At 45.5% G+C, this 14,874-nt stretch overlaps 1 protein-coding gene across 1 annotated transcript in view; it reads right to left on the bottom strand.

The window, feature by feature from the left end:
- LOC146796640 (uncharacterized) overlaps nucleotides 1-8,000 on the bottom strand; it is a 106,058-nt gene extending 98,058 nt beyond the window's left edge. The window contains exons 1-3 of the mRNA XM_085629318.1: nucleotides 7,635-8,000; nucleotides 2,826-2,861; nucleotides 2,600-2,737 (exon numbers count right to left, since the gene is read on the bottom strand). Coding sequence (XP_085485444.1) covers nucleotides 2,600-2,737; nucleotides 2,826-2,861; nucleotides 7,635-7,728 — 268 coding nt within the window. The 5' untranslated portion in view covers nucleotides 7,729-8,000. The remainder of the gene's footprint in view (nucleotides 1-2,599; nucleotides 2,738-2,825; nucleotides 2,862-7,634) is intronic.
- Between the last annotated feature and the right edge of the window lie 6,874 nt (nucleotides 8,001-14,874).

Below are 14,874 nucleotides of genomic sequence, written 5' to 3'. Positions count from 1 at the left end.
ATGCTGTATTCGAGTATGGACTTGAAGCTCCGCCCACTCTCCGCCCATATTTTTCATTGGCTTGTGTCATTATCCTTTGTAAATGCTGGCTTCTGATTCGTTAATAGGCTCATTAGTCCCTCCTTAGTACCGCTTTGTCTTCATATGTAATCTCCCATGAAGACTGGCCCTTTTACTTCTGTTGTTACATGGTAGGTCTTAGGTAGTCTGTAAGCACTATTTTCTTTCAGGAATTTCTCCTACTGCAGGCACCAAATGCTTTCCTGCAACATCCAGCACGCCATGCTCACTTTCACTTTCCAAGCAGCCCGGGACAATGGTGGCCGCTTCTTTGAAATAAATAGGTCTTGCATTTACAAGAGTTTGTGCAATTGGCATTGTAAATGACAATGCCTTTTATTTATGTGTAATTATCAAAACAGATAAATAAAAGGTATTGTCATTTACAATGCCAATACCTTAAACTCCCGCAAATGCTAGCCCTATTGCATTGCAAATGCAAGTTATGAGAGGCACCTTATCTTCCTGTCGTAGAATACCACCCACTTTGGGGTTTTGGGCTGGAAGTTTTGTATTTTACAAAATCTGCCAGCACAGGTCCCAAATTCCTAAGGGTCTGTAAACCTGGGCAAAGTGGACACACTCAGTTTACATGACAAAGTAACTTAGCTGGTCCAAACAAATGGTATTAGTTTTAACCAACATACGTTAACTTTAACTTAACCGTAACTTTGTCCCCGTTGGCATCTAAGAGCTACAGTGGTGAAATACTTCAGGTTTCTAACTCCCGCTTGGGTGTTGAAGTGACATCTCCTCTCGGTTCACCATATCTAAGCCTAGTTATCTTGTTTTCATCAGATCTCCTTCTCATAAACTTGAGCTACGAAGCACCAGCAAAACCATTGGAGTTCACCTTTATAATGAGAGTGCTACGCTACTGGCTTTGCCAATGCTTGTATGTACAGCATTATTTTAAAAGGTCAAAAAAAAAACTTTAAAATGCTGGTGTAAAATCAAACATATCTTAATGTATCGTGAAAATGAGCACCAATTTCAATACTTGTAGTCTTTGTAAACAGCATGATTTATGTTTCAAATTTCACACAGGAAACTTTGAACAGAATTTAAACAGCCAAATTGGCTGTGACCCAGTTTAAAAGTAACATAGACTACTTAAAAAAGCTTAACAGCTGTCTGATGAAGAGTCAGAATTCAAAGGAATACACTTGCCATTTACTTTCCACAGGACTCTGAACTGGAAGAAAAGCACAAGCCGTTTGGTGTCTGCAGCAGCCCAGGGAGCGGATCGATGGCCCTCCAGGAGAACGGACATGTCCCATCCAGTCACTCTCAGTAAACATTCAGTCTCATATGCAGGCAAAGCGAGGGTTGGAGCCTGCACCTCCCAGGCACCAAAAAGGTTGCCCTGTATGCCAAAGCCAGGGCTTTCATGCATCATGCGGAAGGCAGGAGATAAAAGAAAACCAACCCAAAACATCTGCTCTTTATTCAAACCTGGAAAAAATACACATGTTGGTGTGACTTTATGGGTGGGGAATAGGGGTGGCTCCTCCGTTATGGCGTCGCCCCACTTGGTGGCAGCAGAGTTAAACACATGAAAAATTAAATAATAATAAACCAATTTTATTAATATTTTATATTTCTTCTTATCTGCGGCTACCAGTCATGCTGGGGCGGGGCCATGCACTCTATGTGCAACAGCAGTGGAGAGGAGGGGTGATGGGCACTACTAAGTGCGCATGATAGTTTGGCCGGCCGTCTTAAGCTGGCCAAACCGTCATGCGCACTTAGCATTTCTCCACCCGGCTGTGTTGCACAAATCCACAGGCTCCAAGGCCCTGTCTGAGCGGCAAATCAGGCCACTCAGACCACTCCCAGTGCTTTATGAGAGTGGTATTCCCAGCATGAGGGCAGCATCAGTATTGTCATCTGGGACCTCCAGCCCTGGAGTCGAGAATCGAGAGAGGATCAATGTGGCGACTACCGCGGCAGGTAAGTTTGATATATTTTTTGCATTTTATTGTCTGCGCTTATTTTTGTATTCCCCCCTCCTATTCTTGCCCAACCCCCCCTCCTCCACCTGCCCCAACCCCCCCCCCCACCTGTCTCACCACTTCAGATCCAGAACAGCCGCCACTGGGGTGGAGCAGTGTGTGTGGATAGTGGGGATGTGAGGGAGGAATCAGCACATGGGGAGAGAGAAAGAAAACACATGCACTTCCTGGAGTGTTCAAAGAAAAAGAAAAAAGTAGTTCCCAAATGTGAGAGGTGGAAGTATACAAGTCATACAACCAAAAATATGGAAGAAGCTATGTTCCATGGGAGGGACCAAAACAAGAAAAGGAAGTAAGCCATATAATAATAAGATAGGACATGAGAATGATGATAAAGCCAACCAGTGGTAATGAGCTGGCCCAAAGCCCCCCAAGGTATTGGTACCGTCCACAATAATTTATCAACAACAGACAGCTATAAACAGCCTCTCCCGAGACATTAAAATGGGTCACCTGACCGGAAAACAATTGCCGGAGTTAGGACTCCTGTTCACGGTGTAAGAGGTTTGTGGGTGTATACTTACCTATTAAATGCTTACAGGCTTTCGCTGACAGTAATTTGGAGTCTTTGAAGATTTGCGCTTGGCACACCTTCCGCAGCTCTTTTTCAACTGTCGACTTGCTGAGCTCAGGAGAAGGCAAACCCAGGGCATTCTTCAGCTCTGCAAGAAACCCCGGAAAAAGCGGTAAAACCTGTCCTTTCACAACCGTAAGCACAATTACTGGTGCCTTAGAGACACACATACATACCTCCGACGGTTGCTAGGCAGCTCTCACAGTACATCTCTGTTGGGGGAAGAGAAAGGGTGTATTTTAGTTGACAACCAAGCTACAAGCTTTGAACACAAACGAAAAGACATTTTTCAAATCTTCCGAGCAGCCTCGGATACTTCTTGGCAGACAATACACGCTGCAAATATTTACCCAAAAAACAAATGACGTGAAATGCTATCAACATGGCAAGCTGAAGCAGCTAGATGCCTGCAGAGTTCTCAAGTTTTAATCCAGGTCTTTTCTTTGTGTTCTGGGATTTGTAGTCCTGTTTCCTTATTTATAAAATAATGCCTACAAGTCCCAGAATGCAAAGAAAAAAACCTATACTGGATGAGTTGATCATGCAAGGACCCCAGGAGCCTGAAAGCACCGCATGGGCATAGATGTGGACTACTTCCACAGCTGCAGAGCTATAATACTGTGGTTACTTGTCTGTAATCTACACTACTGGGATTCTCCCTGCAACATCCAGTTGTTTACTTTGTGAGGTGTTTCTGCCTTACCACAGGTGCACCCCGTGACCCCAACAGAAATATTCCCTTCTCTCACGACCAGACCACAAGGAGCGAGCATAAAGGTGGTCTCCAGACTCTGTTCACTCTAACAGGCCACATAGGAATGCATACCTGCCCCGCCCCAATATAGCTGCCAAGTTTCCCAGGTCCATGCGTAATGTGTTGCTCCAGTCCAGGTTTTTTTCTCTGAATTCTGGGACTTTAAGTCCTAACTTGTAATGAAATAAATAAGACTGCAAGTCCCAGAATTCAAAGAAAACAAGCATTGGCATAGCCAATAGGTCTCGCTTGTGGCACCTCATAAGTGTTTAGCCATGCAACAGTTGCATAACAAAATACTTATAAGGTCCCAAAAGCGAGACCTATTGGCTATGCCAATGCTTGTTTCTGTTTATTACTGCTCTGTAGTAATGGTGGCCCACGGGTGCCACCATTACTACATAGAAGTAATAAACAGGAAAAAAAAAAAACTGGCTCACGGAGAACATAAAAGCGGCCGTGCAGTCGCGAAAGTTAAAGTGATCGCGATCAAACATCAAAGTGGCCGTGCGGCCGCGAAAGTGGGGCGCGCGCGCCCGCTCACATGGACTGTAGCTCTAGGCTACAGTGGTAGCACTTTTTTGAGCCCTCATAAAAAGTCTCGCCAGACCAGTGCATGCGCTGGGTCAGGCGAGACCTAAAAACATGGACTGGAGCAGCACATCATGCATGACCCTATTACACGTGGGAGGGCTGCCCCCGGGAGTGGCAAGGAATGTAAATAATGGGGCACAGGTGGAGGAATCAGTGCAAATATAATTAACAGCAATTAATCCAATAAGCGATAGTTTCTCACCAGCCCTTACCCTGTACCAGTTTGTAGATTATGACAATCTGATCAAGCAGCTTGCCTTTAACCCAATCTCAGACCTGAACTAGCGTGACCATCTCACTCCAGGTTATTGTGCACGCTGTTTGCAATCCTGGGGTTTTCAGTGACGCCCCTGTGCATTCTGGGTGCTGCAGTCTTGGCTTACTTCCGCTGAACTATAAGACTAACGCCCCCTGAGATGAATTATTTGTAGGTTAAAAACCCAGAACAGAAAACATGCTCATTCCAGATACAATGTCACACAGTTTTTACTGAAGGCACACAAAACCTTCATCCAAGGACTTTCACTCACTGTGGTTAGGAGACACCTAGGCAGCAGCCCCTGAAATAGCCACAAGTGTGGCTGGCAGATGACTCCAAGATTTAGGGACTCTGTTTCCACTGCTGAACTTTGAGTTAATAACCAAATGCATCATGGGAGTTGTAGTCCTGATGTCCATCAATTGGACTAAAGATCCAGATTATAATGTTTTTAGGTGAGAAAAAATGGACTACAATAAAGTGTACTTGATGGTATGGAGTCTTTGGTGTCCTCATCTTCCTGTCTTTGCTGTCGTTAGGCCATGGTTCCCAGAGCTGACCTGCCCAGTACTCTACCGGGAAGGACTATTTTAGTTCACAGAGGACCAGTAGCCTTTTGAAAAGCCCTTGGACTGATGCAAAAATCAATTAACAGATTACTACAAAGCCTAAAATCGGTGCACCTGGAAATATACAGAGCTCTCTTGTTTCCCAGCTCATGCATGAGGAGCTCATCCAGTCCAGGTTTTTGCTTTGCATTCTGGGACTTGTGGTCCTGTTGATCCCTCTGTAGGATCAGGATTGCTGGTCCGAGAATGCAAAGCAAAAGCCTGAACTCTATGATCTTCTTGAGCATGGACCTGGGAATCTTGGGAGCTTTGAGTGTATACATTCACCACCCTAGTGACATCTACCTAATTCCATGCCTCTTCCTCTACCAAAGCAGAGGCAGGGAAAAAAGATGGCAGCCTTACTTTTATGAAAAGCAGAAACTTCTTTGGTGATGAAGTTGGACCCTGTTTCCACTATTAGCCTATCTGAAAAAACCCACACATCTTACCAGTAATGCCCCCAGCTCTCTAAGCCACCTGGCAAAAGTTTTTCACCAAAAAACACAAGGTCTGAAAAGAAAGGAATTTAGAGCCATGTCATATAGGGGTTCAAATGGAGCCTTTTGAAGAAATGACATAATTAGTGCCCAGTTCCATGCTACAGCGTTGATATCTGCCACAGATGGCAAAAAGTTTGAGTTGATGATCACCCAGCCTTTTGGATCTCATCTCATTGGATGTCCTACTGGCTGTCCACTGCACCCTCGGACTAGAAAAACCCAATCACGGATCAAAGCCATCTTGTTGGAACTGCAAAACCAATGTAAGGTTGGAGCTCCATGAAACCAGACCACAATAAAGACACCTAGATGATTGTGAGGTGCTTTAATAATCCCAGGCCATTCTGGTGGTAGAGTCGTGGTTTGACTCTTGGAGGCACGAAACCCAAGGAAAGGTCTAACCGTTGTAGTCCCAATTTCTCAATTTCTAGTCAACACCTCTAATTGAAGGGAGGAAGGGACAGGGCGGTAGGGGCTCCTCAAAAGACAATGAGCTGAGGTCATGGGTCAACAGCAGAAAGAACCGTCCCATACAAGGTCAGAAGAAAACCACCAGCATTACATTCCCTTGATCCCTCCAAATTCTATATAACAATATAGAACTCAGAGGGAAGTGTGGTAAGGTATAAAGTAGGAAGCAATCAGGAAGAAGTCATCGCGTATACCCCAGTGCTTAATTTGAGCTGGTGGTTTCCGGTGCCCGGACCTGAATCATCATCACCAGTGCTTTACATGAGTATCAGTTAAGGACACATTCATTTTTAGTAGGCACGGGGAGATTACGTGATTTGCCCAGAATCACAGGATGTTGAGCTGATGCCAAGACTCGAACCTGGTACCCCAGCTCTGAGTCTGTAGCTATGGCCATTACGCCACATCCACTCCCCACTTTCATAGTTGGTTCTGTTTTAGATGGCGCTAACAGGAGAAATGGGCTGGTGTAAGCTGCCTCCTGACGAGAGCCCAGTGGCACTTATACAAATTAACCACTGGTATACCCCATAGCATTCTTCTTCTGGGAAGTAATATAAAGTAGGCCTCACCAGTACATAAGTCAATGAGGACAGACAAAGAACAGGATGAACCAGGGATGAACTCCCTTTGTGGTAATACCATGTGGTAAGGGGTGGGCTGGGGGATAGGACAGGAGAGAACAGAGTAAGTGTTTTTAGGTCTGCCTTACAAGCACATCAGTCTGCTAAACCTATTGTTACTCAATCTTTAAAATATACATAGAGTTGGCTTTGGGTCCTTCCAGGAGCAATATTCTTTCACCTCATACTATTGGCTATTGTACATTTCATTCCACCTCCTATGGGGTGCCTGCATTGCAAAGCATGAGCGACTATTTTACATCTCAAAAGTACACTTAATCATTACGCATTAAAATCTATAACATATAGGCATTGTACACGGAAAATTATCTGTTTTTACACAGTGGCATGCTTTTTTAAAAATGTCCTAATTAGGAATCGTGTATGAATCACAAATATGTACATATATATGTTCACACACGTGCATGGGGGGCACAATCCAGTCACTGAAAACAAGAACTGGCTAAGCCAAAATGTTCTGCTGTCATGGGATCACAAGAAAGCACAGGCAGGCATGTATCCAGTTTGCATTCATTAACATATTAAACCCAGCCCTACTTGCTTTGCCACTGCTGCTTTGCTTCGGTCCTTGCTTTGGTCAGCTGCTGCCACCATGTAATGTAAAGACTGGAGCAAGTATTGCAACACGGTTTCCAGTCTGCTCCTCAACATTACGAGAAATCTAAGATTACCTAAAAATCTAGTACAACTGCATTCCCAACATCCCTTTGAGATAAGTATCAGAATAATTTTAAACTACAAGGTATACATTTGTGTTAATAGTTTGTAAAATCTAGAAAGGAGACAAACTGAACTTAGCATAACCAGATGACGCCAGATCGCGGGAGCACGGCTGGACCTATCCCCGACTTTCCTTTTACATGTCTTTGCTCCCAGGAGCAATAGTCAATTGGTTCAAATAGACTGAACAGAGACTACAGGTCCCAGAATGCTCTGATTTACTAAATCTAAGCCCAGAACTGGAAAAGTGGAATCCTGGTGATGCGGAGTCAACTGATAGCCCGGACATAGTCTCCTGATAATTCATGTAGTCACTCTTCCCATCATTCAGTTCCACGAGCTGTGCTATGCAAGTGCATCCATCTACCAATTCATTCATTCGTCCATCCATCTATTCATTCATTCTTTGATCGAGAGTTCGTCTCCACTTACTGCGGTCCACCCCTTTGGGAAGCACAATCACAGAATTCACTGGAGCACAGATGCTTAAAATGGCCAGGACGGCAGCCGCCTCGCCAGCCCTCATTCTTGCGGGTGAGTTCACGCCACACGTCGGTGTTTGGTACGTGTCCCCTCTTGCTTAGCTCTCCACCAGGAAACCAACGCGAGGGTGTCAGAGGAGAAGGCAGCAGGAAGTCACGGAGGAGGGCTTCGGACCTCGGTGGCAGAACAAGTGCCTCTGTGGACGCCAGACGTCCTGCAACCCACAGAACAAGAACCACTGCATGACAATCCCCCACGAAGACAGCTCGCTATGGAAACCGAGAGCAGCAGCAACAGGGCAAAACTGTCAGTGCACACAAAACTAGACACCCGGAACAAAAGGCTTCTATGGTTCACATGCAATGAGACGGCAGAATGAGGACTCCTCGGCACGGTTTTTCTGTTCATTTCCTTATTTATATATTCATTGATTTAGGGGTTTTTATACCGCTGCGGCCAGTTCAGTGCGCTAGAATAAAAATAAAAAAATAAATGAAAATGAGAAGTTCTCAGCACATGGACGAGTCAGGCTGGAAGCGTAGGATGAACCGAGTTCGCAATATTCTGCAGATTTCTTTTAAATGTTATTGTTTTTTTCTCCAAACATATCAACATACTGGGCATTAAATAAATAGTTCAAAAATAGGCATAAATAAATGCTTTCATTGAGAGCATTTTGACCATTTACAGATATTAGTAGGAGCTTCTTAGGTCTACAGGCGATCCCGGTGGGTCACCGTATAATGATCGGTGACCCACTGGGTGCTGTGGCGGTCATCCAACATCATGATATGGGCCTTCAACAGGACGTTCAATCCTCTCATCGGTTATTGTGTCTGTCTGAATCCGATGTCGGCCCCTTTTCCCATTCCTTCTCTGTCGTCCATTCAGACATCTTCTGGAGCATCAACGCCCAGCATCTTCAGATCCTTCGCTCGTTTGTCATCCTTTCTTGTAATTTTCGTTTTCTACCTGATCCTTCACCCAGCTATTTTAGGGGGTGCCCTTGGCCTTAACCAGTGTACAGCTGTGCACCTTTTCACTAGGATCATGCCCAAGGCATACAATTTACATTTCAGGATGCCTCTTTTTTGGCAATTGCACTAGGCCACTGACCAAAAGGCTACTGAGGAGTGTAAGACAAGCCCAGTCATCTTCTGTAACTGCTGCATGACACCCAACCAAAAACTTCCTATATGGTAGCAACTCCATGCCATATATGGGAAATCCCCCTTCAATTCCAAGCAGGGGATCTCTGTAGGTGTATCTTACTCATCTGGAATCCAGAAGTCACTGGCCAGGAAGATGAACTGAACCAGTTTATATCTAACAATGCTTGATATTCTTTTAATTTGCATTCAAGCTTCGTGCCATACTTTACCTGTGACCGGTTCGGAACAGTCAGAGGGACATTTGCCTTTTGCCTGCATTGCATCCCTCCAATACCCAATAGTAACGGCAGGTAGAGGTTTGCCACCAACCGTTCTCCCTGAATCTGATTCCCCATCACCGCACCACCAATGTCTGGGTGGTCTCTGTGGCATCTGGACACATTTTCCACACTTCTTTGGCAGCCATGCTATGCGCGTGAGCTGCAAAAAGCGGCCTCGTCAATATCAAATATATCTCATGCTTCAGCAAAAAAACAAAAATCACAAATTTTCCTAACCGGTAGAGGTGCCCCAAGGTGTTCAGCAACCGTCTTTCTATACCAATCCGTATCTGCCCCTCCCCATCAAATGGGTCCATCATGGCATAACTGGACACTTATAGTCCAGATATCTCTATCTTTTTACAACTTAACCTCTTCATACCCACCCAGAGCACCTTTTTAAATGCTAAATTCTCCAAAGTGGTTTAAAGGATTTTCCCCAAATCACAAAAAGTATGTTTTCTGAGCATAGTTCTAACGTTTTGACAAATTTGGTATCCTGGCATTCAACCATTTTTTCTCGATCAGAGGGCAAAGTTGCCTTTTAGAAACAACATAGGAAATGACACCTTCAGGAACGCCTCTTTTTCTTGGCCACCGCTCGGTGGATCATTGCAAAACTTTTGATACTCAAGTCAGAGTTTCCAGAGCAAGACTTTTGTTTTGCGTCATTTGACGAATCTTCACAAACCTTTCCAAAAAAAAAGTTCATGCACCTCAGCTCCTCCATGGAAACCTCTGCGGTGATCTGTAAAGTGAGCTGAGGTAAAAGGGGGCCCAAGAAAGGGGGGGCAAACGGCTGAACAGAATTACACCAAATGTAGCAGAAGGCTAGGACTTTACTCAGAAAGCATGCTTTTTGTGATTTGGTGTCAATCTGTTCAGTCATTTTTCAGGAAAAAAGATTACAAAAAATAGCAATAACTAGTGCCACAGAGGTCCGCGCGGAGGGGAGGTGTTTTGATTAGTTGGTGCTGCAGGACTAACCAATGTGATGCAGCTGGCCGCAACATGAGGAGAAATGTGGCGCCTGCCATTATTACAGGTCTCAGGACTCATCCTCGGAATCCTGAAAAATAAATTTTAAAAAACATAGAAAGCAGCGCTGTAAGGATACCCTCACTCCCACCCCCTTAGGGGTGCGGGGGACTCTAAAGGGGCAAAATTAAAAAATATTTTTTTTAGCTCGTCTCGTCCCACCTGAGCCAGTACACTCCCTCCGTGTTTCCTGCGGGACCCTGCGCTGACCACACAGAGGCCGCCTTGCTCTCACAGGAGTCCTATGGAACTGAAAGAAAATGATAAAAAAACAGGAAGGATGTGGGATGGCGGTTCGAGTATGGTTGATTTGGGAAAAAGGGGGTGATGATGGACAGAGTTTCTGAATGATGCAGAATACTCTTACCAAGTCAAGAGATCATGGTTTTAATCCATCACCGTTTTTTAGCTCACTGCACCATCCCAGCTCAGAACCTGGCTACATGCAAATTAGTCTGTACCTGTCCCAGTGCATGATGGGAACAGGGCAAACCAAACTACCAAGCCAATTCTTATACTGGGAAGGAAACAAGCTTCCGGGGACCGCTTTCTGGCATCACAGCCTTCGTCGGCCCGGCTTGCCTGAATCCTGATGGTGCAATGAGCAAGGGACTCACGTCTGAGCATACCCTCCCACACTGAGTGTGGATAAAATCGATTTGGGAAAAAGGGGGTGGTGATGGACAGAGTTTCTGAATGATGCAGAATACTCTTACCAAGTCAAGAGATCATGGTTTTAATCCATCACCGTTTTTTAGCTCACTGCACCATCCCAGCTCAGAACCTGGCTACATGCAAATTAGTCTGTACCTGTCCCAGTGCATGAGGGGAACAGGGCAAACCAAACTACCAAGCCAATTCTTATACTGGGAAGGAAACAAGCTTCCGGGGACCGGTTTCTGGCATCACAGCCTTCGTCGGCCCGGCTTGCCTGAATCCTGATGGTGCAATGAGCAAGGGACTCACGTCTGAGCATACCCTCCCACACTGAGTGTGGATAAAATCGATTTGGGAAAAAGGGGGTGGTGATGGACAGAGTTTCTGAATGATGCAGAATACTCTTACCAAGTCAAGAGATCATGGTTTTAATCCATCACCGTTTTTTAGCTCACTGCACCATCCCAGCTCAGAACCTGGCTACATGCAAATTAGTCTGTACCTGTCCCAGTGCAATATGGGAACAGGGCAAACCAAACTACCAAGCCAATTCTTATACTGGGAAGGAAACAAGCTTCCGGGGACCGGTTTCTGGCATCACAGCCTTCGTCGGCCCGGCTTGCCTGAATCCTGATGGTGCAATGAGCAAGGGACTCACGTCTGAGCATACCCTCCCACACTGAGTGTGGATAAAATCGATTTGGGAAAAAGGGGGTGGTGATGGACAGAGTTTCTGAATGATGCAGAATACTCTTACCAAGTCAAGAGATCATGGTTTTAATCCATCACCGTTTTTTAGCTCACTGCACCATCCCAGCTCAGAACCTGGCTACATGCAAATTAGTCTGTACCTGTCCCAGTGCATGATGGGAACAGGGCAAACCAAACTACCAAGCCAATTCTTATACTGGGAAGGAAACAAGCTTCCGGGGATCGGTTTCTGGCATCACAGCCTTCGTCGGCCCGGCTTGCCTGAATCCTGATGGTGCAATGAGCAAGGGACTCACGTCTGAGCATACCCTCCCACACTGAGTGTGGATAAAATCGATTTGGGAAAAAGGGGGTGGTGATGGACAGAGTTTCTGAATGATGCAGAATACTCTTACCAAGTCAAGAGATCATGGTTTTAATCCATCACCGTTTTTTAGCTCACTGCACCATCCCAGCTCAGAACCTGGCTACATGCAAATTAGTCTGTACCTGTCCCAGTGCATGATGGGAACAGGGCAAACCAAACTACCAAGCCAATTCTTATACTGGGAAGGAAACAAGCTTCCGGGGACCGGTTTCTGGCATCACAGCCTTCGTCGGCCCGGCTTGCCTGAATCCTGATGGTGCAATGAGCAAGGGACTCACGTCTGAGCATACCCTCCCACACTGAGTGTGGATAAAATCGATTTGGGAAAAAGGGGGTGGTGATGGACAGAGTTTCTGAATGATGCAGAATACTCTTACCAAGTCAAGAGATCATGGTTTTAATTCATCACCGTTTTTTAGCTCACTGCACCATCCCAGCTCAGAACCTGGCTACATGCAAATTAGTCTGTACCTGTCCCAGTGCATGATGGGAACAGGGCAAACCAAACTACCAAGCCAATTCTTATACTGGGAAGGAAACAAGCTTCCGGGGACCGGTTTCTGGCATCACAGCCTTCATCGGCCCGGCTTGCCTGAATCCTGATGGTGCAATGAGCAAGGGACTCACGTCTGAGCATACCCTCCCACACTGAGTGTGGATAAAATCGATTTGGGAAAAAGGGGGTGGTGATGGACAGAGTTTCTGAATGATGCAGAATACTCTTACCAAGTCAAGAGATCATGGTTTTAATCCATCACCGTTTTTTAGCTCACTGCACCATCCCAGCTCAGAACCTGGCTACATGCAAATTAGTCTGTACCTGTCCCAGTGCATGATGGGAACAGGGCAAACCAAACTACCAAGCCCATTCTTATACTGGGAAGGAAACAAGCTTCCGGGGACCGGTTTCTGGCATCACAGCCTTCATCGGCCCGGCTTGCCTGAATCCTGATGGTGCAATGAGCAAGGGACTCACGTCTGAGCATACCCTCCCACACTGAGTGTGGATAAAATCGATTTGGGAAAAAGGGGGTGGTGATGGACAGAGTTTCTGAATGATGCAGAATACTCTTACCAAGTCAAGAGATCATGGTTTTAATCCATTACCGTTTTTTAGCTCACTGCACCATCCCAGCTCAGAACCTGGCTACATGCAAATTAGTCTGTACCTGTCCCAGTGCATGATGGGAACAGGGCAAACCAAACTACCAAGCCCATTCTTATACTGGGAAGGAAACAAGCTTACGGGGACCGGTTTCTGGCATCACAGCCTTCGTCGGCCCGGCTTGCCTGAATCCTGATGGTGCAATGAGCAAGGGACTCACGTCTGAGCATACCCTCCCACACTGAGTGTGGATAAAATCGATTTGGAAAAAAGGGGGTGGTGATGGACAGAGTTTCTGAATGATGCAGAATACTCTTACCAAGTCAAGAGATCATGGTTTTAATCCATCACCGTTTTTTAGCTCACTGCACCATCCCAGCTCAGAACCCGGCTACATGCAAATTAGTCTGTACCTGTCCCAGTGCATGATGGGAACAGGGCAAACCAAACTACCAAGCCAATTCTTATACTGGGAAGGAAACAAGCTTCCGGGGACCGGTTCGAGTATGGTTGCCTGCTCACAGGGAAGCTTGACAGTATGTGGCACTTGAATGCAGGGCCTGGCTGCAAGCTAGGCCCTGGAGGCAACCCCACACTGGGGCAGGGGGGGTGGGGGATGACGGCCGGCAGAGGAGTGGCCAACCACTCGATGCTCCCGGCTTGCCCGCTCGTGGGGGCGGGGGGGTAAGATTAAAAAAAACAGAATTTCATTGAAGTAAATAAAGCTTAACATGGAGTTATACGTAAGTAAAGTATTACGATTTTAACTTGCATTAAAGAAACTTTTGAAATTCACTGAAAAATCCAATGGTTAAAGTGGAGATATACTTAGGTGTTCTAATAATAATAAGATAATAACACATTAAAACCATTAAACCCTGAAATTCAACAATTTTACTTAACTGTCGTAAGTATAACTTGCGTCTCAAATAAGGAGCATAAGAGGGAACTATAACCAGGACGCTTATCTAGTCTTGCCCACCCATATGTGTTAGTCGTATTCAAAGTTCATCAACCACCCAAAACAGGTTGAAAGCCCACCAACCAGATGGCAGATAGATTTCACCTTCAACCTGACGTCTAAGCACGTTCTAATAGGAACTTAAGAGTAGGGAAGGATGCAATGAAACACTGTGGAAATCCTGTTACTACCTGAATCTTTCACTAGTAAAACTGAAGCATGCCTCAAACATGCTGGAGTATTGTTATACAATGTCAGGTTCTAATGGGACGTAAAATAGGCCCAGGTTCAAAGTTAAGAGGAGCCCCCCATTGGCAATTTACATAGCTAAAAAACATAGCAAATAAGGACAGTTTTTTACTTTTAAGGACAATCTGTATAGGTGCTTTGCAAGGTATGGAAGACTGTATGCATTTGTGCTTGCTGCAGGCAATGTTTGTGTTAATATCAGAGAAATCAACAGTAGAAACTGGCCCACCAGACGACAAAACCGAACCACATGCAGCCCAAACAACACAGCTCATATACCGATCTGTCAGATCAGCCCCTTGGGCACCCCCCTCTAGCCCTACAGCTTGGTCTGACCCTGGACACCGTCGTTTACGGATTTCACCTGATGTCCTGAATCGAAATTGTTCAGCTGTGGTTGAGTTCTTGACACTGTTTTCATTCACTGCTTCTTAAATGTACAAAACGCCTGAGAACCTGAAACCGAATTGGAGGAAGGGAGGTCCCCAGCTGTGTTCATCACAGGCCTGACCTCTCTTTTCATGGGATTTCAAAGACTTTGACTCTTGCTTTGCAAACATGATTCTAAACTCGACAGCCTCTTCAAAGGCTCTGCTTTATAATTAGAATAATCGCTGTTATTAGTAAGGCTGAAACTGCATGAAACCACGGGTAATCACTTTCTATTGT

Source organism: Triturus cristatus, chromosome 10 (assembly GCF_964204655.1).
Source record: "Triturus cristatus chromosome 10, aTriCri1.1, whole genome shotgun sequence".
NCBI classification, from domain to species: Eukaryota; Metazoa; Chordata; class Amphibia; order Caudata; family Salamandridae; genus Triturus; species Triturus cristatus.
Note: the sequence above shows the minus strand (reverse complement) of the source record. Positions and strands in the feature narration are given on the sequence as shown.